Below are 27719 nucleotides of genomic sequence, written 5' to 3' on the forward strand. Positions count from 1 at the left end.
AGATTTAACGACAGAGTAATTGCATTTGTAGGGGTTTGTATACCTCGTTAATAGTCTTTAAATAGATATTACTTTATAATCGTATCATAAATTATTCTCGAAAAATATTCGATTTAGTGATGGAATAAAATGGCATGGGAAAGGATTGGGGGAGTTTGTTGGATGAAAGGCAACTCATTCATCTCCCACCAACTCAACAACTTGGGGTTGGAATTTGGGGAGGGGTCTACAATTCGGACCACCATTGTGCATCTGTCCATAATTTTAATAATTGTGTCCCATGTATGATTGTTGCCATTATTTGGTTGGCTCACACATCATCATGTTGGAGTTGGAAAAATCACGTGTCGAAATTTGGAGTTTTTACTTCAACAAAAACATTATATAAAAGGGAAAGCGAAATTGAAAATATAGTTGGAGTTAGCCTAAAGAAAAAAAATATATAAAATGATTAATTTATTAAATGTTAGGGGATTTTTTTTTGTTTGAAATGAAAGTTAGAAATCTAAACGTTTTAAAAACTAGAATAAGGGATAAAATAAGTATTTTATGGACATTAAGGACTAATTTTAATATTATACCAAAAGAAAATGTGGAATCTACATGCACACTCACCAGCCACCACCTTTGTGCGGTAGAAAGTGGGGAAAGAGGGTCCTAGAACCTGGAGCTGGCGTAGTTCCTGTCACCCTTCCTTCACAGTCCCCAATAAAATACCAAAATTAAATAAATAAACTAATAATACAAATCCTTAGCAATAATAAATATATTTAGGTTAAAGTATATAAATGAGTACTCAATTTTGATAATATTTTTTTAGTGTTTTGATTATTAAAAGTTATAAAATAGTACATCGTCTATAAGGTATTACTTTATTGAGTTTCTCGACTATTAAAATTATAAAATAATATTATTTTGTTATATTCCAAATTCTTCATTTTTCTTTAAAAACGGTAGTCTGAACATGTTAACTGGGATATGATAGTTGTTTGAGATTATGAGATCATATTTTATCATATCTCAGTCAGCACATTAACGTCTAGTTCAAACTTTGGCAACTTTTTAACCAAAAAGACGAGTTTAGAACATATAAATAGTCAGATGACCATTTTGTTACTTTTAATAGTCGGAATACCCAACAAAACAATACTTTATAGTTAATAAATTATTTTATAACTTTTAATAATCGAAATATTCAACAAAATAATATTCTATAATCGAAAAACTACTTTTATACTTCACCGATAAGTTTAATGATTTTAATTTAATTTGATGACATCTTCTATTTTTTTAATTTTGGTCCTATTATTCATCAAAGAAAAAGGTCAATTAAATTTGTTGCATGTAATGGGTCCCTTCCACTCTTATGAGTCTTTTGTCTTCATTTAGCCTCCACCCTCCTTTGTCCAAACCTTAAGATGATGAATTAAATGAGGGGTAAATTACATATTTAATTATTCTTAGCAGTGATGTAGTTTATTCTTAGGGTAGATATGTATCTATTTTGAAATTTGGTTTTTTAGTTAATTATTCATTTTATTGATCATATTTATTTTAAAATTTTATTTGTGTCTATCCCATATAAAAATTTTATTTTATTAATATATATGTGTTCACCCTAAAAAATATTTCTAGATTCATCACAGACTATTATTGTAATTTTGTTTTGGTCACTCAATTTGGTTTTTAAAAATCACATCTAATGTTATTGATTGAATAGTTGAGCACTAAAATAATTAGTGATTAAATGCGTAATTTACTCTTAAATCATTAAAGTTTTAAGCCACCAACTAAACCCAAATCAAACCATCAAAAAGTTTATTGATTGATTGGGTTGACTTCTCCTTGTCTTTGTCTTTGCTTTTACCCCACTTAACATTAGCAACTGTAATCTCTCTTCTTTGTTAAACAGAAATATTACAGTAACCATTGTTCTGAACCTCATTTTGCAGATAAATTGGGTGGGGTCCAAGTTTATTTCTCCTATTCTCCATCTCTCTTTAGAACCTTGAAATTGGAACCAACAGCATCTGAAGCTATCTTGAATATGGTATGTTCTCTCTTGGTTAATTTTATTACCCTTTAGTTTAAAGTTTTGATTTTTAAGCTTTGGTAGCTCAAAAAATTGGCCTTCCCCCCCCCCCCTTGTGTGGGTATTTAGGAGCATGATGAGATGTTTTCTGAAACTTCAAAAAGAGTTTTGGGGATTTTGATTCATTCTAAGGAAGGTTTATGGGATGTTGAGGTTGTTTTACTGTTTTTCTGCAACTCTAAAGAGAAAAAAGGCAGTTTTTTGTCATTTTAATGGTGGGAAAGGAAAGGGGTTGCTGGATTTCATGATTAAATTTGGTGCGTGAAATTTGATTCTTGTTTCCTTGCATGTTTATGGTACCAAAATAGTATTCTATCTGGTGATTGTTGTTGAAATTTGTTGGAAATTTGCAGATTTGAGTACAAATTGGATCTTGATATCAAGGCCAAACAATGGATCATAAAGAGGGGAAACACACATGTTTTACCAGTTTCAGCACTCAAAATCAGAAGAAATGGGAGGATCCCTCCATTTTGGATTACAGCAGGAGGATTGAAGCACCTTTGCAGTGTGACCCCAATGCCCAAATCAAACTCCCTGACCCTCTCAATGAGTTGCTTCAAGCCAGCAAAGTCCAAGACTGGGATCCAACTACAATGCTAAACAATCTCTCTTTCTTGGAGCAGAAGATCCATCAACTTCAGGGTCTGGTGCATTCAATCATTGGAAGAAGGGGTCAAGTGTTGGGGCAAGTTCAACCAGGTGAATTTGTAGCTCAGCAGCAACTGCTGGTCACTGCCGATCTCACTTCGATCATCGTTCAGTTGATATCGACCGCCGGTAGTCTTTTACCTTATGTTAAGCGTGCACAGAGTGCACACTCACTATCTCTTGGACATTTTCAGCCACAAAATGGTGGTGGTGGTGGAAGCGGTGTCTCCGAGCTGCAAAACTCTGTTGATTTTAGTACTAATGTGGAACATGAATTGAAAGATGAGGAAGATGGTGAGGAATTAGCGGAGAATCTTTTTCCAGGGACATATGAGATATTGCAGTTAGAGAAGGAGGAGATCCTGGCACCCCACACTCATTTCTGCACCATATGTGGCAAAGGATTCAAGCGAGATGCAAATTTACGGATGCACATGAGAGGGCACGGAGACGAGTATAAAACGCCGGCAGCACTCGCGAAACCCAACAAAGAATCCGGCTCTGAACCGGCCCTCATCAAGAGATATTCGTGCCCTTTCGCAGGTTGCAAGAGGAACAAGGATCACAAAAAGTTTCAGCCTCTTAAAACCATCTTGTGTGTCAAGAACCATTACAGGAGAACCCACTGTGACAAGAGCTTCACTTGCAGCAGATGCAACACCAAGAAATTCTCGGTCATCGCCGATCTCAAGACTCACGAGAAGCATTGTGGTAAAGATAAATGGATTTGCTCGTGCGGCACGACATTTTCGAGGAAAGATAAACTATTTGGTCATATAGCTCTCTTCCAGGGACACACTCCAGCAATCCCCTTGGATGACACTAAAGATTCCAATGGGACATGTGATCCGGGCAATAGTGGTGAAGCCATGAATAAGGTTGAAAGCATGAATATGGTCAACTTTTCGTCAAGTGTGAATGTTAAAGGGAGCATCGACGATTCTGCCGGTTGTTTCTCACCGTTGAACTTTGAGACATGCAATTTCAGTGGGTTTCACGAGTTCCCTCGACCACCATTTGATGATTCAGAGAGTTCATTGGCATTTCTCCTTTCAGGGTCTTGTAGTTACACTCAAGAGACTGGAGAATAATAATAACAAATAACAATAATGTTGGGTGGTCTTGGCTATTGTCTCTGGACTAGATTTGTATTGTAAGGCAGGCTTTATGTAATTAGTTGTTTAAATAAAATGCTAATTCTAAGGAAAAGAAAGTCCTTCGTTCGTTCTTCATGCCGAGGCCCGAATATGAAAATCCAATCCGGTCAACTTGAGCAAGTAATAGGAGATAACCAGAACCTGAAATAATCAAAATTCTAAAACAAGTTGAAGTTGGAATGGCCTGAGCAAAATACAATCCGAACTCGAAATTGACCCGAACAAAAATGACTTTAAAACCCAAATTGAATGAAAAGTAGTACTAAAATGAAAGTTGACGGAAATATTTGTCTATATTGGTGTTAAAACCAACTCCTTTGAATAGGTATGTTTCGGCTGCATGAACCAGCCAAGCTAATCTCCGGATTCTTCGAATCGGCTTTCTGCCATCTTTTTCTTGTCACCAATTTCCAGCTTCTCATCCTCTTTCTCAGTCCCGATTTTCCTTATGCAGTTGATAAATGCACATGCTATTGAACTAGGAGAGGGCAGCAATGCACCACCAGCCCATTTCAGTCCTGCTTGTTGCGGGAAAGCCTTGCACGGTGTCTGAGTTCGGCCTTTTTCCAACGAACTATTAGGTAACACTGCAAAACAGAGTGTTTATCTGCAGAAAGTAGCAGGTTTAGAGAAAGGGGGTAAAAGTTTTCATAAAGGAGGACAAAGAATGAGTTCCTCACTGACCAAGATGATGATGGCAATAGTGAGAAGAGGTCCGGACCAGAGCACCGATAAGAAAAGTCCACTTGGTTCAAAATAGTTTTGGGTTGCAAATTTCTTCCAGTTGTCACCAAGTAATCTATTCAGTGACTCGGCAAAATATACACCAAGCACTACAAAATCATAATCATGCAAATAAATTAGAATTGCAAAGTATATTAGAAATCAATAGTACTGGATATATTGATGGAAAGTAAACAGTAGTTTTGTCTTCTTATGCTTATGTGCCTTCGGATCCAGCTCACTGCTTTGGAATGGTTGTTGACATAGGCAAGTTTAATACTAAGTTACTGATGGTTACTCAGGTAGGGCAGGTAGATTGTATTTACTAAGATTTGTTAATCAAAATTTCCAACAGTAACAAAAGTAAATACATGAGTAAGATCTGTAGCCCATTAATGGATATAAACTCGTTCTCTCGTGATTCCTTTAATGGCAAGACGACCCCTTGTAGGCTTAAAACCATCTATATGTATGACAACTTCAGAAATTTCAACTTTGTTTTGTGCTACATCGACTCTATAAATGGTTCACAATGGAAATTTTATAACGAATTCCGAAATGTTCAGTCCTATTTCTTTGATTCCTTGCTTGAAGTAAAGAGTAATTAGAAGGTACCCTGTAAGGAAGATTTGCTACTTTATTTTCCATATCTACATGGCTGACTACCAAGGTTACAGACTTACGGGGCTTGGGGCCAGGAGCAGAGCAAGGAAGTGTGCGTGCCCTCACATATGAAGATGAACACAGGTTCTTTAACCTTTCAAGTCATCTACTATTATTATTTGGAACCAGCAAGAGTTCTTTCAGGTAAATCTCATCCATTTGATCGACACCTCAAAGACTAGGCTTCTATCTCCAAATCACCAACTTGGCATGCGACAATTTGATTATATTCCTATGATGCAAAACAGGTCATATATAATTTCTAGGCCAGCTGTAGAATGAGACAACTATATTTTGCTTCACAATCTATATGTTTTACTCACTCTCATTACTTCTGCGTTTCGATCACTGGTCATATATCTGCAAGGTATCACATTGCCCATCTAATATGAAGTATATGTATCAAATATATGCATCAGCATGTATCCTTCTCACATCTGGAATTTCAGATTACAAGACTACGTATTACCGTAAGACGTAAGACAAAACGAGTAATTAAGACATCAGAATTCATCAGGAACTTTAAATAACCATGGCCTAACGAAATATTGTTAATGGGATGGAAGCTGTTAAATTCTATTCAATGTCCTGGAATATCTACCACCTGATTTAAGATTAATAGCAAACTACTGGGCCAACTAATTATGATATATTAAAGTGCAATGTTATGTGTCATTAATCATTCATGATTCAACCAAAAGAAGAAGGCTTATTTACGAAGCTTCACATTTAAATAAAGCAAGTAATCAATATGATTAGTAACAACTATCATAAATACAAAAAGGAAAGATCGAAGACTCTTAGTCAAAATACTCGTATGTGTACAATGATTATCGATAACACATAAAGCGATAAACTTACATGTCAGAAGGAACAGACACATCTGGAAATTAGTATTCTTCCTGGAGAAGATTGTTGTTATCAGTAAGACAACATGGAATGCCAGTAAGGACATCAACCATGGTTCCTGCAAAAAGAGGGCGAAAAAGTGAGAGAACTGTTCTCAATAGATGGCGGGTCATGAACTCAAGCAATAAAGAACCATAACATTTTTAGAGAAACATATATCCATGGTTCACAAACCATGTTCATCATCTTTAATTAGAAAACCACTTATCAGGAGAGATTTAAAGAGTGATCTTTTCCGGAATAACGGCCATTATATAACGGTAACTGTAACGACTGAAACACTTGTTGCATAACCACAATACCGCAATGACCGCGATGCTATTGCAGTCCTTTAACCGACACTAACACTTAGAAATTCTAGAACCAACATTAGCACATTTTCATATGTTAAAAGCTCCGAATTGAACCCTCGCCTCCCGCGATCTGAGTTTCACCTCGAATTCTTGGAAACAATTAGAAACAAACAATATATAGTGGGAAAAGAGAGGAAGCGGACCTTCCAGTCGATGGCGTGGAAGAAACCGATGAAGTTATCGTAAGCGGGTCGGATACCAGATCGGATCTCCGACGATAGCTTTTGAACTAGATCCGACATTAATTCCATGTGCCCCTCCATAGCTGATCTCAACTCTTCCATGCCTTCTTTTTTTATCAGATTCAGATCTCAAAAGCTCAAAACAAATATTACGTACATCAAACGGTCAGTAAATGGAAAACGAGATCGGCGGACAGCGGAGTCTTTGGTTTTATATATACTTTGCAGTTTCTCTCTCGACTTACGTAGAAGAACGGTAGCCGAGAGAAAGGATGAAGAATTGCGGGATTTTCTGGGTTTTATGATGAATTTGCGAAATATTTGCTTCATTGTTTATTTGGGCTTAAATTCTGGTACAAGTCCCTATACTTTTCATGTATTTAAAATTAAATTTATATTTTTTAAATTGAAAAACTCAAATCCAATTTTTAATACCGTCGATATATTTTCTTTAAATTTGTTGATTTGATGTTTTAAAATTATAAATTTTATTTTGGGTTAAATTTTGATTCAAGTCCTTCTACTTTTCATACATTTAATATTTAATCTATATTTTTAAAATTTAAAACTCAATATCTAATTATTAATATCATTAATATTTTTATTAAGTTTGTTTATGTGAATTTTAAAATTAAAAAATTACTAACTCTATAGTCATGAAACCCAAAAATATGATGTTATAATAGACTTGAATTTAATAAAAAAATCTAACAATATTAATAATTTAATTTTTAAAATTTAAAAATAAATATTGAATTTGTAAAAATAAAAGAAAAATGACTATATTTTAAATATATGAACAACATAGAACCTTGGAACATAGTTTAACCTTTATTTGGAGTACGCTTTCATCCTTGAGACATTTTTTTCTAATTAATCCTTGACACAATTTTTTTTCTAATTAATTTGAGATGAATATAAAGTAGTATATGTTCAAAGACTATTAATTATTTAATATTGAACATTTATACTCTTACATACGTGGCGCTTGAATCCAAAAATTTTAAAAAATAATAATAATTTTTTAAACACTAAGATCACTTTATTCGTGTAAATTTTTATCGATGTATTATATTATAATTATAATGTATATTATCATGTTATGATTGCGGATGTTACACAACATATAACAATTATGTTTATGTGATTTGTTTATTAAATTTTCAATTTTTATTTTTTTTCTCGAATGATACGCTGATTTTTTATTAGATCAAAGGTAATGTACAAGAAAGATAATATAATCCTGATATGAAAATTTAAAGGCCATGAAGAAAAATAAATTCAAAATCTTCTTTTGAATACATGATTCATCTTCTAAAAAACTTCAACAATTATCAATAATCTCTCGTCTCTATTCGAACTTACACATAATATTAATGTAGACATAGAGATTGAGAGAATTAATTTGACAGATAGTTTCATGAATAATTTTAAATATATTAATAAATTGACGTAAAATATAATCTATCTATACAAAACCATCAATCTTTCTTGATCAAATGGTACAACGTACCAAATACAATATCAAATAATCTTATGAACTTTTGAGGAAGATTTAGAAAGTGTCATTTGTTAGATAATCGATTTAATTCCATCAATCGATGTTATATTTTAAAGTGTTCAAGTTCGATTTAGTTCACATTTAAATAATGTTAAAAGCACCCTATATAGATGGTTCACACGTCTTTGACACACAAAACATGTAGAAAAATACAACATTAGTTACCTTACCCTACCTTGCAGCTGAAGCTTTCTTCAGTTTCTTCCTGTTAAAGATGCGGAGAGCTGAACTTAGTATTGGCAAACTTGTGCTCATGTCAATGTAAGCCAGTAACCACATCGATTTTCCGTTATGATGGAAAGATGACTCAACCATCTTTTTGTCGTACGATCACATCGAACGACTTGATGCGTTGCAGGCTTGAAGATTCTCCCGAAACCTCACAAATGCTGCTGCCTGCAACTTCCGACTTTCCTTCTGCCAACTGCTGTTTTTGTTCCGATGCTAAAACCACCGTTTTATCGTGAATATTCCGAACTTGGCGAAGTGTTCGACTACTTTGTTTTCCGCATGCTCTTTTACCAACTGCAGCCACCATTCTGTCTTCTGCAATGTTCACGTATGGACCCTGATCGACGATGATTCCATCGAGACCTCCCGTGCTGAAGTCTCTGTCTGCAAATGCATCAAGACTACTTCATACACCTAGGAAGGGCAATTTAAATGCAATGAACATGAAAGAAGCAAACCTTGTTTATGTGCATATGTGGATTAGAGTGAAGTACATCGAGAAATTCATCGGCGGCCCTAACCCACCTGCATAGTTAAAAGAAAAAAAAGTACATGCCGTAACACGTCCGCCATTCGACGTCTGAAGAAATTTCTTGAAATTCTTTTATCATGGGAAGCCTGATATAGCATCAATTGATTTGAGAAACATGTTAAACTCGTTAGTTACGTACTAACGTGAAGCTATGAATTACCAGAGCCTGGATGCAGTTATTCCCTCGAAAAATGCCAGATGCCCTCCATGTCGTGATGTGGCCAACACGATATTTTTATTTGCCCTGTTAAAGACGGATTTACATGATCAGTTGCTCAAAATAACACAAGAAACTCGAAGATAGCACTCAGCAGAGCATGTTTGCAAGAGCTCCACCTGCATTCATCCCAAGGAATATCTTCTCTTGCACAGATGGGATCGTCTAGAGAACCGATACAGAGCAACTGCACCGACACATTTTGCACATAGGGAGAGCTGCTAGAAATCCTATAGTAGGTATCCACAGTCTGAGAGAACAGTATGATACTTTTGGTAACTCGAAATATAACAGCAAAGAAGAAACAATGGATGAAGTTCCAAATGGTACCTCAACTTTTCCAACAAGGCATGTAGCAAAGTAATCGAAATCTCGAATCGAATGCGACTATTGAAGGCCAAAAGGATAAACCATCGAAGTGTAAGATCTAAGGAAGAGAAGCATAACAAAATAACTTGAATGGAAATTGACACTTCTCGTGAAGTACTACCGAAGGTGATAAGTGATAACCAACGAAGTCGGCAGCAACGTAAAGGAGGTAACGTCGAAAAACTATGTACTAGCAGTAAACATAAGTATGCAAGTTGTGAAAAAAGGGGAGCAAAGTTCAGAATCCAAAAGAACAGCATGTTTTCATTTTTGGATCTATATTATAACCATCCTAGTGAAAATCCAAAATAAAGAGGGTCTTCATATCAAAATAAAAAACCGACCTTTTTTTATTCCTTCCCAATTAACCAATTGAGAATAGCGAGGATCATGCCTACAATAAACATCGAGCTCGAAACCGGTTACTAGGACCGCCATTCAGGATTCAAATCTGTCAACTTATTCGAGGAAAGCAGAGAAGACGTACATTTTTGCATAACCTTGAAGGCCAATTGCTATGGCTCTATCATATAACTTCTGAAGTAGCCTGTGGCATATAAACCTGTCACCGATCTGCATAATATTTAACCAGATGATGAACAATTGCAGATTCATATGGATGAACACATATCCAGCTATGACGTCAAAACACGAGTAACTCGATGCGGCTAAAGCAGATATAGCATTATAACATGTAATGGAACTTTGAGAAATTGCTTCCATAATACTTTTTCCACTTAAAAACCTCAAAAGACAATAGCTACATTTTGGTATAGATAAAACACTAACCACAAGGTCCCATGGGGAGCAAACAGCAACTGCTCCAGTTACAGGTACTTTCTCCCTATCCTCTCCGAGATATTTCACCTGTCGAAAATAATTCGTACTACAATGTCAAACGGCCTACAGAAAAACTACTTTTTATCTTTTTATGTGGAAATCATACAGCCGTTTATAGGACCAATAGGATGGACTTCAAACCAACTTATTCCAATCTAAATAAGCTGAAAAGAGGGAATTCACAAGAATCAGAGATGCTAAACATTTGTTTCTTTTAAAAAGACGAAGAAATATCCTATACATCGACAGTGAATAACTGGCATATGACATAGACGAGACCAGTGGTCGACGTAAATCGAGCAATAGAGTTCGTAATAAAAAAAATCCCAAAGAAAAAGAATTGCAGACCAAGTAACACACCAGAATCTTGGCACCAATGCTAGTTCCAATAGCAAAATAAAGGAGCCTTCGGGTACTGATGATGGAGATAATCAATGACTGCTCGGGCATCCTCTGTGCAGCCAGCATTATAAAAGCAATCAGACTGCAAAAGTGTTATTACAAAATACATCATTAAAGAAATAAATCTATTACACATTAGCAATGCTAAGTTTCATAAAAATCATGAAGAAATTATTAGTATTAACAGAATGGTTAAGTGAGGGCTGATCTTTATTCGACTTTACGATAGCTCTTAACATCTCCAAAATTTGCCAGAGGAGGTACAAAACACCTCAGCTTTTAACCAATTAACTATAGTTTTCATTCATAAATCATACATACATCTTCATTGGAGCATGGCATACAGGCCAAATACAACCTAATTCTATTTTAATCAGACACGGAATTCAGCGCTATATACAGGTACGGTAAACTTTTTTCGAAGTATGTCCATTTGGTAGGAAGGACAGATCCCCATAGCTCTTGAATATCTATCAGATACAGGTATTTTAAGGAAAATGAAACATCTGAGAATCATAGGCCTAATTGATCTACTATTATCAGGTTGAATACCTAATGTTATATCCTTTTTTTTTAATCAAACTATTACTGCATTTCGATCAACCGTCCATGAACTTCATTGTTTGTAAAGCTCATTAGTTAAACAAAAAACCAAAGTATTTCTCAATGTTGATTGATTTCACTGGCCAATAGAAAATAGTTATATGGAAGTTCAAATGTCCAGTAAAATTCCTACTCGAACAGACTAACTGGAAAAAGAATACATAGAACACATGTTTAGTGAGCTGAAGCTAGGAGGGAACATAAAAGAAAATGGACAACTCACAGTAATCGAAACGCCACCGAGTCCTTGGTGGTTGCTAACAACAACATTCCATCCATGTTTTGCGAATCCAAATGCAAGGTGCTTGATGTACTGCCATAAGAATTATATAAAGAAAACTCCAATTTAGTAAACTATATTCCACAACAATCTCTTTAATAGTGAGATTATCAAACACATTAAAAGTAAGAACTTTTATTAAAAAAAACCATGAATTTTTTAGTAGCTCCTATCATATATCACCCAAGAGAGAAAAAGAAGACATTAAATCTTCAAAACTTAACCTTGCATAAAATACTAAAAGATTCCAAAAAAAAAACACAACAAATCTAGAAGTCTTGCACTTTCCATCAGAACTTGTGAGCCAGTCTAGAGCTATGGTTCCACCATCAGAAGCATGAAAAAGTTGTCTGAGTAAACATAGACATACAAGTATTTGTGAGATAAAAGCACGTGGACCAACATATATATATGCTTTCGTTCCAAATCAAAAACATCCTAAGAGAGAGCAAAGTGGAAATTTTGGGACCTGCGGCAGCTCAAAGCTGGAAGGTTCCCCAAGAAATTGAGGAAAGCAGTCTGAAAATGAGGACTTGATAACCATGGGGTCGCTAAATACCTGCAATGATTTACCAATTCACAACAAAACAAGATCATGGTTCAAAGCGAAAAAACCTTTTATGTACCTCTGGAGACACTCTCCGAAAACCTCCCAATCTCCTAATACTTCATCAACAATTAATCTTTACACAGGCCTTCTCTTGCTGAAGTCCTTAAAAACTTACGTCCTCAAACACAAACTTTAAAGTCAACTGCAGTGCATAGACGAGAACTAAAAATGACGTCTGACCACCAGATCTTTCTGTCTACAAATAGTTATAATCTGACAAGCACACTAAACATCAGATTCAGACCCACTGTAAATACTACAATCGAGATTGGAAAGGGTATGATGAACTACTCATATCCAGTGATCCTCTTTCTTCCTCCTGATAATCCATCTCTTCTTTTTCAAACACCAACGAACAGTCATTCTCTCATCGACAGTATCGACCGTGAATCTTCATCTAAACTAGACAGTTGAATCTCCCACGACCCACGATATCATCTTATTCTTATCAACAAAACCAAATTTGAATGTAAAACCAGGAAAAGATTGAAAAAAAAGGTACCTGCCATGAAGGATCCGACACTTGGAAACCACGCCATTGTAGATATGGGAAATCGGGTGAAAGGTTAAACCAACAGGAGCACCTCGGAATCTCGAAAAAAAATCTTCGAAGAAATGAAATTCCAGGAAATTGTAAAAGAAAACTACCCATACCAGCATACATGCCAGCACATAGTGCCAAACGGCAATCGAAGAAAGGGCGGCGAATAGCTGTTTTTATGCATTGAAGGTAGATTCAACCATGAAATCAATCAGTCCATGTCCATTTGACTAAGCTTTGGAGAAAACATCAATGGTTAAATCATATAAAACTTGGGAGTTTGGGAGAATAAGCATTTCATGCAGAAAAAATTCAAAAAAAAATGTCGTCCTTTTCTTTTTAATGGGTTTCCAGTATTCATGGAAAGAGTGAAAGTAGGAGAGAAATATGGAGGAATTTACTTTTGGTTTTCTATTTGGATGGAAAATGGTGGCAGTTGAGAATTTGGTGTTGGTAGGTGAGAAATTTAAGTGCATTAATGTCGAACAATGGCATCATCATCAATCATATCCCAATTATGAGAAGATAAACAACATAAATTGTAATGAGTAGAAAACATTCACAGCTCTTTTGATTGCCAATTGCCAGCAGCTGAGAGCAAGGGCTTTTGACCATAATTGTTTAGAGTGGCCTGAAATGGAGAATATGATCACTTTCTCCTAATTGATGAAACAAAGCATTCAAGAGAACTTTGCTGCCCCAATTGAACAATCTTTCATGGTCCTAGTTGGTAGCTTGATAAGGATTTTCATAGCAATGGCATACCTTGGAATGTGTGAATTGAAACTTGCACACTTCCGTTCTACAACACCAAATCTAATTAATTTAATGACTAATTAGAACTTGAGTAAATATATAATAGTTTCTCTTCACACAAACAACTTTAATTCTTATAAGGTAAGGATTCTTAGTGACCAACTTTAATTCTCTCTAGTGAAGAGAGATGAGTATTTATTTTCCCTGTGCATGATGTTACACTTGGCATAGTGATATCATAGTGGAATAGTCTTCCTTTTACACGCTTTGTGTAGGATCTTTACTTATCATCTTTTCATTACGATATTTGCATGTCGATTTTATTTGATCTCTTTTTCATCTCTTAGTGATTTTTTACTCATCCTCTTCTCGATTGACATTCCACCAAATTTTAGAGTAATCTTTTTTTTCTCGTGCCAATTGATTTTACTTGCAGATCGCAGTGGTTTAGATAGTGGGAAACAGAAAGATTATGTTAACGATTAGCGGTTCACTCATGGTGTTGACGGATAACCATTAATCAACATAGGTTATCTCTGGAGGATTTTTTTTCTCAGCAACAAAACGAATTTCATCACGGTTTACAAGGGAATGCGAACCCTTCCCTGTTGATGGAAAGAAATCAATATTTATTTTTCTCGTGCATGGTGTCATACGTGGCTTATGATGTCATATAAAAGCAATTTTTTTATGACACTTTTCACGAAGGTTGTAATGGTTTAGCCTTTATATCACAGTTAATTGTTTTATAGGAAGGTAGCTTTTTCGATGGGACCTATCTGTGGAGGAGCAAGATACAATAGTCTTAATCTCTAGATTTATAAAAAAAATTATTTTAGAGAGATATAATTCTTTTTTAGTCGAGCTAGCTTTCATGTCTCTCAAACTATCACATCACCCAATATTAACAGTCTTACTTTCACAGTCAACTTAACAACAACCATCCCATTATCAGGCAACCTGATTTATGATGCAGGTAGTCCTCCAGCTACTTGCCTTTGAACCTTGCACAACCTCCATTGTTCGTACTTGACAAAATATTTCTTGTACTCGTTTAAACACGACACGACAACAAGATATGTGTTAGATCTTTTGGATACTACTGATTATAGGAATATATATAAAATTTTATATAATGGGAGTAAATAAATTATCAATAGAAAATATAATAAAAATATCTAAATTTTATAAGAATTTAAATTTTTTAGAATTTAATTTTTTTAAGGGTGACAATTGCTTCCGTAAGCCCCATCAGTTCATCTCTATTGCTTGTGATAGGGTTTTTTTTTTTTTAAGTAAACACATATGGTATCATTGTCTATTGTTTTTAATTGGGTTATATTTTTTTACTCGAATGGTGTCTATCTCTTTATCATTTGATCTAACATATATCGATTAATTTAGTTAGAGAATGTATGGTAGAAAGCAAACATAACTGAATAGTTATTTCCAACTTTCATTGATCAAAGGCCCATATGCAGAAATGCAAGCTGAGGTTATAAACTTAACGGAAGATTTCTTTTCTTTTCCCTGCAAACTTCCCTATAAACTTAAAACAATACATAAGGATGCATGGGACTGAGCCATGACTGCTTTGCATCAGAAGCAAATATTATGTCGAAAACAAGAAATCTACACCAAGCGGCACATGCATGCAAAAGGCTTCCGAGTACTGCACATAATCAGACCTGCTTGATTTATTCATAAATCACTAATGGCCTCCGCCCATTCCCGGCGAAAGGGATACTTGTTTTGGTGGGTTCGGCAACGCCAGTATCGCCAACAATGCACTGACGGCCGCCGCTATTGACCCGAGCACAAAGGCCGGCAAGTTTCCTCCCCCGAATGCATCATCCAAAGGCCCACTAACTACAGATATAAACATCTGCAAGTTTTTTTTACATACAAATCAATCATCTTTAGAGTTAAAAGTGTTCATGATTATGCAACTCAAATATCACACGTTTCTCACCTGTGGGATAACTATAGACATGTTTAACACTCCTAGAGAAAGACCTGCCATGTTCAGAAAGTTCCATTGAATCAGTGTATATGGATATGCATATGTATATGTATATGTATATGTATATGTATATGTATATGTATATGTATATGTATATGTATATGTATATGTATATGTATATGTATATGTATATGTATATGTATATGTATATGTATATGTATATGTATATGTATATGTATATGTATATGTATATGTATATGTATATGTATATGTATATGTATGTATATGTATATGTATATGTATATGTATATGTATATGTATATGTATATGTATATGTATATGTATATGTATATGTATATGTATATGTATATGTATATGTATATGTATATGTATATGTATATGTATGTATATGTATATGTATATGTATATGTATGTATATGTATATGTATATGTATATGTATATGTATATGTATATGTATATGTATATGTATATGTATATGTATATGTATATGTATATGTATATGTATATGTATGTATATGTATATGTATATGTATATGTATATGTATGTATATGTATATGTATATGTATATGTATATGTATATGTATATGTATATGTATATGTATATGTATATGTATATGTATATGTATATGTATATGTATATGTATATATATGTATATGTATATGTATATGTATATGTATATGTATATGTATATGTATATGTATATGTATATGTATATGTATATGTATATGTATATGTATATGTATATGTATATGTATATGTATATGTATATGTATATGTATATGTATATGTATATGTATATGTATATGTATGTATATGTATATGTATATGTATATGTATATGTATATGTATATGTATATGTATATGTATATGTATATGTATATGTATATGTATATGTATATGTATATGTATATGTATAATCACAAAATTATACTCTTAACATTTATATAAATGGTCACTTTACCTTTTATTTTTCTTCTAGAGTATTTTATTTTCTAATATTTAAATTTTTGATCAAAATAAATATTGTTAGATGAAAATCATTATTTAACCAACAATCAATCTATATTGTTGATGTGATATTTTTACATGTGTCACGTAACTCAAACTAAAGATATTGTATGTGTCATGTCGCCTAAAATAATGACATGATATATATCACGTCATCCAGAGTAACGACGTGTCATGTGTTATGTCATCAAAAATAATGAGGTAACATATAATTGAATCTATAGAAAAATATTATGTCTGCAACATAGGTTAACTGTTAGTTAACTAACAGTTTTCATCTATCAATATTTGATTTGATCAAAAATTTAAATGTTGAAGATAAAATACACAAAAAAATAAAATAGATGATAAAGTGATTATTTGTGTAAATATTTAGGATTATTTTGTCATATATATGTGTGTATGTAGAAGTTATTGAGACTTTACCTTGACCGCCACCTGCAGAAGAGCAGTAGATGGACGCAAGAGCGAATGGGATACTGTATGTTACCTGCATGAAGACGAGTTGTGTGGTAAATCATGGATAATCAATTTTTCCAAAGACTTTTCAACTCATAGAAAATGGTTCAATTATTGTACTTAGTTTCTTACTGATTATGAAATTAGTGATTGTTTTGACCAGATTACCGTGTATTTCAAGCGAAAGCTACATTCCAATAGACCTCTTTGTTTTTGTCTATCATTTTCTAGGCCACAAGGGTCAGATATTTAATTGACTCTCTATGGATTAGGATGGCCACTTGAGTGTCACCTGATGGATTATAATCTAATATTATAATTATTTTTTATATATCTAGAGATAATTATAATCTCTTTCTATATTATTTTTTCATTTAAATCTTTACTTTATCTAATAAAAATGAATATAATATATATATATATATATTCGAATATAAAAAAGATTTAATCTTAGAACCGAATTCAGACAATAATGCTTAGAAACGAAAGCGAGAGAAGAGAGTAAATGGACTAACCGCAAGTGGAATACCCAAAATTCCGAATACAGCCAACGCAGAGCCTTGAACCTGAGCTGGAGGATGGGCAAGCTCGGGTCCAGCATGTCGTCTCCATGCCTCGGCAGCCTTGGTGATCAACACCGTCGACGCCAAGCACGCACACAAGACAAAGTTCACGACCGCCCACACGTTCTTCACCCCACCGATCAACCGCCCCACCGGCTCCAACGCCAGCGAGGTCAACCCCAACACGATCGAGTTGATCATCAGCCCCAACGCACCCGCCCGCACGCCTTCGCCATAAATCTTCACTTCGTGTGCGTTCCCTTTCACTTTCCCTCCATACACCTCCGTCCCCATCCAGTCGGTGTCGAACAACAAGAACGGGAACCACGCTATCCAGTTAAGGCAAGTCACCAGCAGCAATATCCACATTGGCTTCTTCAAGCTCTTGAAAGCCGACACGACCTCGCCAACGAAAGGCGACGTTTTTTTCGTCTCGTCTTCGTCGACTTGCTTCGTGAACGGAGATTCTTTGACGGTTGTCACGGCGGTTACGGTGACTAAGACGAGGATTACGATATCGATGATGAAGCATGATTTGAGGTTAGCACAATAAATGTCGCAGGCTTTTGTTTTTGTAAAGGGAAAGATCTTGTAAAGGCGGGAGTAAGAACCGGCGGCGTAGCCCAACACGTTGCCGACCGCCATGAAAAACGAGAACCAACCATTGGCCGTCCTCATCTTTTTGTGGTCGTTAGCCGATAAGTCGGCGAGTAGAGCCCGACACGGACCTTGCAACATGTTGTTAGAGACGTCGAGGATCCAAAACCCGACGACGAATATCGCGACGGCTCTCGGTTTGGTCGATTTCTCCAATGAATCGCCTGCATGGTGGCCCATGTCTTTAGCGAAACCGATGAGGAAGACGGCGATGGAGACCGAAGCAGCTCCGGCGACGATAAAGGGTCGGCGTCGACCGAACCGAGAGGTGCACCGGTCACTGTTGTAACCCACGATGGGTTGAACAAGGAGGCCGGAGATGGGACCGCAGAGCCAAATGAAAGCCGCCCATGTGTGGGGAACGCCGAGGGTCTGGACGTATGGGGTTAAAAGAGACAGCTGCAGAGCCCAGCCAAACTGGATACCAGCGGCAATGGAGGCGACGGTGATGATTTTCCTTATCGAGCTCGGAGATGGCGGGTTGATAACTCCGTTTTCCATTGTAGTTGCCGATGTGTTTACCTGTAAAACTAAACTCCTTTGTGTTACAAATATATAAACATTCTTCCAAGCTGAAAAATATTAAAAACAATAATAATATTTAAAAAAATAAACATAAGTCCTTGTCTCTATCATATGATTTTCATGTCGGTAAAAATATAAAATATATTTCTTTATTTTGAAATCATTTATGTATTTAAAAGTATAGTTTTAAATTAAAATTATTTGAAATTTCATATTTTCTTAAGATGTTAAACTTGTTTATTGTGTAAGTGAAAATATATTTATTGAGAAGGAAATAAGATTATAATCTATTGACTATGTTAGCTTCCAATTTTAACGTTGAAACTACTAATTTTTTGGATCTTTCGTCAATAATTTTTTTTAGGGTGAATTACTTATATATTCATTTAATTATTATATTAATTTTATTTTAATTACTTAATTATTTATTTTCTGTTAAAAATAAGCAGATTGCTGACTTGATAATTTGTATTTTTTTAATGAGGGTGTAATATTGTTTTATGTTGACATGTCAATATCATTACTAATTTTTTAATGATGGGTGACTAAAACAGAATCAAAATATAACATTTGATATTATTAAAAAAATATTTAAATAAAAAAATAGAATTAAAATGACTGTTAGATGATTAAATATATAATTTACCTTAATTTTTAATACGATCGAGAATGATATCAAAAATTAAAATCCTTTAGACTTAAAAAATTATCACTTCATAAAAAAATAGTTTTATTATCCTTGGATCATGCAAATCTTTTTTAAAAAGTTAATAATATACTTAATTATAATAAAATATATAAAAGTAATTATAAATTAAATTATTTGATTTTACAAACTAAATTTTATGTGGATAAAAAGGCAGAAACCGACCACAGAAAACTTTGCAAGCGTGTGTGTGAAGGTCGCATGTCTGAATTCCTTCTTGTAATGATTCGTTATATTCTTGTAATTATTCTCGGACACGTCAAGCTTATGCTAAAGTCTATATTCACTCTGTTTTCTATATTATCCATCATGATTCTGGTTGCACTAAATCATTAATAGTTGAAAATATTCTATTCACGCAAATAATCAATTATAAAATAAAATAAAAAGGCAATAAAAATTGTTCTTCCATACTTAATAGTTGAAATTTATATTTAATAATTATTTTTATAACTTTTGAAAGTTCAGTGACTAAAACGACATTTTGAACATAGTTCAGTGACTTCTAATGTACTTTACCTTTAATTAAAAACAAAATTTTAATTTAATTAAATATGTATTGCATATTAAATAGTTTCATAATTTACATGTGTACTTTGGAATTATTGGATGGCAATTCAAATTTGAAAATGGACAAATCAAATCTTTTAAAACTTTAATAAATTAATTCATGTGAAATATATTCCCTTCTATTTCTAAAAATACACTATTTTATTAATCAAAAGGTGAATAAAATAATCAAAATTACATGACCTTTATTCCCACCTAATCCAAGTAAAGGTATTAATTATTATTTTAATATCAAATTATATACACACGCAAGTTGATACTCGAAGAAAATCATACAAAGTCAAAAAGTATACGACCATTCCAATTACATAATATTTTCATAAACTAACACTACAAATTATTCTTTAAAATTGGCCTTAAGGTTTAATTAATTAATTGAAGGTTCAATCCTCAAATTTAACTGGAGATGATTAAAAAAACACTATCAACTACTAGTTAGTCTGATGGGATGAATCATTTGACTCTTTATATATCAAGAGTTCAAATATTTATATTATGAATTGAGCAAATTGAGTTAAGAAAATCGTCTCATAATAAATCTTTATAATACATGATTTGAATTAATCGATAGGTTAGAAAATTAAAATAAATACTTTAAGATTAACCTAAATGTGAATTGAGCAAACAAAGTTAAGAGAATTGTCTGTCTTACAATAAATATTTATAATACATGATCTGAATTAATTGGTAGGTTAGAAAATTAAAATAAATACTTTAAGATTAACTAAAATATGAATAGAACAAACTAAGTTAAGAGAATCGTGTCATGATAAATCTTTATAATAGATGATATGAATGGTAGGTTAGAAAATCAAAATAAATACTTTAAGATTAACCCACAATTTTAATGAATTAAACGTTACTATCAAAAACCCTTTATTTCTTCTCCACTAAACCATGATTTGAAAGGGAAAAGAAATGAACATAAACATGAAACCGACAAGTACTCCCTAAACAACAGTACAAATCTCAGGTTTCATCACTTACCAGTTCCTTCTGTATGAGAGCTAATCTGCTGGAAAATCCACCACCTTCTCCTTCTTCAAAGCTTGAGGTTTTATGAGATAGAGAGGGAAAGAGAAAACTAAGTGTTGAAGAGTTCTAAGCTCTACAGTTTGGAATGCAGTGGAAAGGGAGAATCCGTAAATCTATTTATATAGGCATTGGTTTTCAATTTGTGAAATGGAACAGTTCAATCATACAAGCTGGCTTTTTTTTTTATTATTATTGTTTGTAAATACTGTTTGGCTGCCAAGAAAAATATGTGCTTATAAGCATGTGGATATTGCCTAATAGCAATGGAATTCTTTTGGCAGGAGATTCTTTTTCTCTCCTTTTCTTTCTCGTTTTGTGTTACAGAAAGAAGAATATTTACAAAAACATACATGTGGGAAAAAGGAGATTCACTACTCTTACTAGCAATAATACAAGAGTTAAGGTGTGAGAAGATCTTGATTTTTTTTTTAAATATATTAAATTTCTAAATTGTTTTATGTTCAAAAATTTTCTTTTGATCAATATTGATGGCTACTTATAATATTTTTTAAAATAATTTATATTCATGATACATTAAGATGTTTCCATGCATCAGTTTATTAACTCTTTAGTATTTTATTTAGAATTTTAATATCTTTTAGCATTTTTCTTTAAAATTTACTTCATTAATATATATTTACCTCATTCGTGATATTAAAATTCAAATTATCGGACCAAATAGATAAAAAGTCGTTATAATTTATCTCCCCATATAACATATTCGTTGTCCATCTCCAATTGAGTTGAGGGTGGACACATATTCATTCTGAAATATGAATTTTCTTCATTTATTTACCTATTTTATTTGTATTTACCTAATATAAAAATTATGTTATTAATATATATATGTTCACCGTCAAAAATATTTTTGGATCCGTTGTTACCGTCTAGGTATGTTTATGCCTTTCTTAGTGTGAAAGAGAAGGAATATTGGGTTTGCTTTTTCAGATGCATTACCCCTTCTTTACTAGCTTATTCCCAGTTGAGTGCCGGATAGAGTTTTTCATCCCACTCTATCCACACATTTATATTCAATTATATATTCAGATACACATTGAATGCAAAGATTTTAATTTTTTTGTTAATTATTTTATTATAATTTATTTATCGATTGATTCAGATAAAATATTATAAAAATGCTCATAAAATGAATTGTCTTCTAAATCATATTTATCACATTTATAATATTAAAATTTAAATGTTTAATTTTACTTAGAAAATCTAACGTTGTTGGCAACACGGCAATTTCTTTAAGAAGTAAATAGACAATTCAGTATTTAATTTATGTATAATAAACCAATAATAAGTTTTATTATGCTTAGTCCCTATTTTATTCAACTTGATAATTTAGTTTCAACACTTTAATTTCTTATAGTTTAGTCCAAATCACTAATCCATGTCATTTTCACGATTCAAAACTGTTTTTTCCAACAAAAAAAAATATAAAACCATCTCAACCGACTATTTAATGATATTAATGATATGAACAAAAGCATTACAATATAATAGCAGTACGATTAAATTATATTAAATTAAAGTATATAGATTAAATAATTATACATAATCGAATATAAAAAGGACTAAAGATCTACTTACAATATGATAAATTCAAAAAAGTGCTTTTTTAGGTATAATAAAAGAAAAAGAGACTTTTTTATTTATTTTAAGATTATAATTTTATGATTCGTGTTTATTTCTTTGTTATACATCCAAACTTTAACCCATAATTTCGTCCATACTCTTTTTGCCATTTGGGCATCTTGTGATCCGAGACTAAGTTGAAAGAATAGGGTAGGCCTAAAAGAAAAATATAAAGAATTTTAGAAGACACTAGAAACAGGGTTGAACCAAACTACGCATGCTATGGCATGGGACCATGGGCTAGACCTTTCCCAATTAAAATGACCGTTGACCAACCTTTTTCGATAAAATAAATTTTAAAAATACAATTTAGGTTGTACATAACAACATTTTCTGTTGCAATCGAAAATGTTATATTTTTTATAATATTTTTGATTATAAATATTAAGCCATATGTAATGTAACTTTTCAGTTGTATCCGAAATGTTATAAATTTATATAACTTTTTAAGTTGAACAATATAATATTCTAAGTTGAAAATCGTTTTAAATTAACCTTAAATTAGGTTACCACACACAGAACTACCCTTCCCATAAGCTGCCAAGACAATGGGCTCACCCCAAAGTTTTCAAACCTACCATGCTTTGCTGCTGCTTCCACGGACCACTCTCTTTTTCCATCATCCCACTCTCATATTATTCTTTTTTTCGAATATCTTTTAATATTCTATAGTCGTTTTGAGTCAATGATGGATATTGATAAAACAGTTCGAGGAATCAAATTAAAACTTAAATTCTTTTTGAAGATTGCGTTGAAAATGTCAAAAAAATGAGGGGTTTAATGATTCTTTTTGAAAAATGGAGGGACCTAGTTAAAAATATTAAAATATTCGAGTTTTAATAAAAACTTAAAGGACTTGATTCAAATTTTCCCATTTTTAGGAAGCTAAGGCGTATTATCTTTCATGACGTTCTCTGCTTTGATTGCTAATTATATTTAGAATTGAGTCGCATTAAATTTTCTTACGTGATCTTTCGACGTTTGATAATTATTTTAAGCCAATTCTGAATATTGAAAAAATAGTTTGAGAAGTCAAGTTTCTAATTGAAAATTCCGAAAAAAAAGGAGGGGTTAATGATTTTTTAAAATGGAGGAGCCAATTAAAAATTTAAAATATTTGGGCCTCAATGAAAATTCTTAAAAATCTTAAAGGGCTTAATTCAAATTTATATTTTTTCAAGTCACATGAAACTTTGTACGGATAGTGAGTTGGTTTAATTTATTTTCTCCATAATACGATTTAAACTCGTGATCTTAAAAGATATTGAATTTCTTATTACTCGATTAAATCCGAGTCATTTTCGTATATTATTCTTGCATCCATTTACCTTCCATGAAGCCTTTTCCATGGTATTCCTCTTGGGAGAAAAAAAGAAAGCAAGAGTTGGGATGGCATCTGCATAGATCCATTTGCCATGGAACATTTGGGTGACATGATTGTCTAAGTGACTCAAAGCATCTTTTTTTTTATGATATGATTGGGAGCATATATTCATGGCTGCCGGTTCTGAAATCAGTTTCCTATGACGATATTGCTCCACTTTCTGGATTTTCCTTTTTGCTGCAGTTGATCGTATGAGGTGGTGAGTTTTATGCCAAATTCCCATTCCAATTATGACCACAAATAATAACACCGAAAGAGCTTTGGAATTTACAACCCCTCCCCCTTTGCCTTGCCTTGCCTCGTAAGAAATATCTCATTTCGAACCTACTTCTCCGCTTACTGTGATGATTCAAACTCCGGACTCTGATTAAAGAATCTAATGTATCATCTCGATAGATATTGTAGATACTTATGATGGGGACAAACCTCCCAAGTTAGTCTTCTCCATTCATAATGTCAAAATTCAAACTCTCGAGTTTAATTAAGGAGCTTAACGTCTCATCTCGAGAGATATTGCAAAGATCTATTACGAGATAACCCTCTTGATCTAGTCTTCTTCATTCACAATATCAAGATTCAAACTTTTGACCTTAATTAGGGAACCTAGCTTCCCATCTCGATAAATATTGCAAAGACTCATTATGAGGAAAACCCTCCCGGTCCAATCTTCTCTATCCATAATGTCAGGATTCAAACTCCTAACCTTTATTAAAGAGCTTCATGTCTCAATTCGATAGATATTGTAATGACTCATTATGGGAACAACCCTCCCGATCCAGTCTTCTCTATTCACAATGTTAAGATTCAAACTTTTGATCTTAATTAAAAAAACTTAATATCTCATCTTATTAAATCATTGATAATCAGTAACTAACAAGATTTTGTTTTAAACACAAAATTAATGTCCTAAGAACTTAAACTTTTATTTTCGAAGTTTTGACTTACGTAAAACATTTACTTATAAATTCTCTCTAAACTTATTACAATTTGAGTCTAATTATGACAGACATTATCTAAATATATTTGAGTCGTGAGTTTGATTGTATATTTCGAATATAAAAAAAAAAACTAAAAGAACAAAAAATAGTATGATGGAGAGTTGGATGTAATGAAGTGGGTCAAGATTGTGAATCCACCATGCTAGGGTTCAACATATCCATTTAATATGATTCTATGTATGTAACATCATTATTACTACTATGTTTTTACATCTCTTTTTAATGCTTTTACAATTGTCAAGAATTTGTTAGTTGACGACACATTATTGTCTTTAAACGAGGAGTGGACCAAGACATCCTAAGATTTATGTTATTTTTATGTATATTTTTTATATTCATATGGTTTTTTAAATATTTGATTAATTAATTCGAATCAAATATTACAAAGATTTATTATAAGAATAATCTTTTCAAGTTTCAACTTTTCTTTACTCACAACATTAAAATTTAGATTATTAACTTTACTTTAGAAATCTAACCTCTCATCTTATTAGATCAAGCAGTAATTATCACTAACACCAATTATAATTTATTTGCAAACAAATTATACCTTTATCTGGGCTAAGCTAAAAAGTTATAATGGGATTTGAATAAAAAATTTACTAATTTTTAAGTATAAATATATAATAATAATAATAATAATAATAAATGACAATATTTTTGTGTGTGTCATAGACCATGAAATGGAATCATTTTATAAAATAAATGTGAATGATTTGATCTAAGTTCTAGATGAAATTCTGTTGGATAACATGGCAGAGAGTGTATTCCTTTATCTCTTTAATAGATTCTAGACGTAATGTAAGTTATTATCTTACATTAGACTAGTCACGTACCATAAATAATTATTATATATATATATATATTCTATGACACTAATTTTAAATTACTCTTTTAATATGATACATAATTTTTTAAAATATTTAATATGATATTTTGTAAATTAAATATTCTATTAAGATAGCATGCCCAAGTTTTTTGTATTATTTTTCTCCAATGATTCTCTTTAGTATCAAAATCAAACTTGGCATCTGCCATATAATTTCGTCCATATCGGTTGAATTGTTTGACTTAAAAAAAAGCTTAATACCTACTTTAGTCTCTTTATTTTAGGTAAAATTCCAATCTTATCATTTTATTATTCTTGAATCAATTTCATTTCTAAAATTTTAATTTATTATTACTTTAGTTGTTGGACGGATTTTTTAGAAAATAAATGATGTGGCATGATCAAATTGTACCACGTGTAAAAGGAATATTTAAAATGATATTTATTACACGTGGTAAAATCTGATTGGGCCACATGACAATTTTATTGGAATTTTTTTAGAGTTAAAGTGATAATAACTTAAAAAATGAGGGGTCAAATTGATAAAAGAATAAAATAATCAAAATAAAAAGTGTATTAAAGTAGAAGGGCCATTTTAGGTATTAAGGCGTAAAAGCAAAAATCAATGTGAAAACGGAACACAAAGGGATCCGAAGCAACAGTCGTGAAGATTATGACCAGACCTTTGTGGAAAAACAAAACAAGTTTATGAGCAGACAAAAAAGAAAACATGGGACTGAACTGACTGACCTAGATCTACGTCTAAGACAATAATATTAAAGATAAGGTAAACTACAATGCTAGTCATTTAACTTTTAGGATGTTTTCATTTTGGTCATCAAGCTTTTATAACTTGCATTATTGTTACTAAACTTTTATTTCGCCTTCATTACGATCATTGTCATTGGTTGTCGTTAGAAAACCCTGACGTGAAGTCTTCTTCCCCTAATAGACCTAATTTTTTAAAGTCTTAGTAATTGTAAAAGTAGAGTTTTCGGTGAGCGAAGGTTATCGATCAATCTTTAATGGTGGAAATGTAATACCCCAAATTTTGACCAGTGACTAAAATGTATGTTTTGAAAGTATAATAGCTAAAGTATAAACTTTGAAAAGTTTAGGACCCAAAATTTGTAATTTTTAAAAGTTATATATATTTTATGCCTGTAAATAAAAAGTTTGGATTAAAACAGATATTTTAGTGGGATCATATTTTTGGTACGAGAATTGTGATAAAAGTTATAAAGCAGTAAATTTCGGTATTGAAATCAGATAATCGGAACGAACCGGAATTTAATGAAAATTTGAAGGATGTTATAAAATGGTTGGAAATATTATTTTCATATTTTCAATCAGAGAAATTTGGCTCAGAACAGTGCAATTTTTCAGATTTGACCAAGCAAATGGAATTTTAGTGACTAAAATACAATTTTTGAAAATTGCATGGTCAATTTCAAAAGTCAAAGTCAAGTTGTATCATCTTTGACCAAGGAATATTTTAATAGAAGATAATACAATGGCATTTGGTAATTTTCAAGATTTATTAAGGGCAATTTTGGTATTTGGTCCAAAAAGGAATAAAAAAAGTCATTTAATTAGTTTTTAAGGTTAATAATTAGAGATATTTTTTGAGAACCATCGTGAAACTCTTCTCTCTTCTCCAGCTAGCTGCTGAAACCCATAGACAA

At 32.6% G+C, this 27719-nt stretch overlaps 3 protein-coding genes and 1 pseudogene across 6 annotated transcripts; 1 reads left to right on the forward strand and 3 right to left on the reverse strand.

Annotated features, from left to right (window-relative positions):
• Positions 1-140: 140 nt before the first annotated feature.
• LOC120218510 (sucrose transport protein SUC2-like) lies at positions 141-25887 on the reverse strand. Of its 2 annotated transcripts, XM_039215422.1 has the most exons (6): positions 25883-25887; positions 17642-18910; positions 17094-17157; positions 15645-15688; positions 15385-15557; positions 141-182 (listed from the first exon to the last, which is right to left on the reverse strand). In XM_039215422.1, coding segments are annotated over exons 1-6 (1554 nt in total). In that variant the 5' UTR covers positions 25886-25887; the 3' UTR covers positions 141-181. The 2 variants fall into 2 exon arrangements, with proteins under 2 accessions (XP_039071353.1, XP_039071352.1); XM_039215421.1 differs by lacking the exons at positions 141-182; positions 25883-25887 and having other exon boundaries at positions 15159-15557; positions 17642-18906.
• On the forward strand, positions 1946-3907 carry LOC120218512 (protein SENSITIVE TO PROTON RHIZOTOXICITY 1-like). Of its 2 annotated transcripts, XM_039215424.1 has the most exons (3): positions 1948-2050; positions 2446-2551; positions 2624-3907. In XM_039215424.1, the coding sequence occupies exons 2-3, from the start codon at positions 2485-2487 to the stop codon at positions 3832-3834; spliced, it is 1278 nt and encodes a 425-aa protein (XP_039071355.1). In that variant the 5' UTR covers positions 1948-2050; positions 2446-2484; the 3' UTR covers positions 3835-3907. The 2 variants fall into 2 exon arrangements, with proteins under 2 accessions (XP_039071354.1, XP_039071355.1); XM_039215423.1 differs by having other exon boundaries at positions 1946-2050; positions 2446-3907.
• On the reverse strand, positions 4105-7098 carry LOC120218513 (transmembrane protein 18-like). 2 transcript variants are annotated; one of them, XM_039215427.1, is made up of 4 exons: positions 6692-7098; positions 6148-6253; positions 4581-4733; positions 4105-4507 (listed from the first exon to the last, which is right to left on the reverse strand). In XM_039215427.1, the coding sequence occupies exons 1-4, from the start codon at positions 6830-6832 to the stop codon at positions 4413-4415; spliced, it is 495 nt and encodes a 164-aa protein (XP_039071358.1). In that variant the 5' UTR covers positions 6833-7098; the 3' UTR covers positions 4105-4412. The 2 variants fall into 2 exon arrangements, with proteins under 2 accessions (XP_039071358.1, XP_039071357.1); XM_039215426.1 differs by having other exon boundaries at positions 4115-4507; positions 4585-4733; positions 6692-7086.
• Positions 8774-13384, reverse strand: LOC120218658 (annotated as a pseudogene).
• Positions 25888-27719: the final 1832 nt, after the last annotated feature.

Source organism: Hibiscus syriacus, unplaced genomic scaffold (genome assembly GCF_006381635.1).
Source record: "Hibiscus syriacus cultivar Baekdansim isolate YM2019G1 unplaced genomic scaffold, ASM638163v2 tig00110198_pilon, whole genome shotgun sequence".
Taxonomy (NCBI): domain Eukaryota; kingdom Viridiplantae; phylum Streptophyta; class Magnoliopsida; order Malvales; family Malvaceae; genus Hibiscus; species Hibiscus syriacus.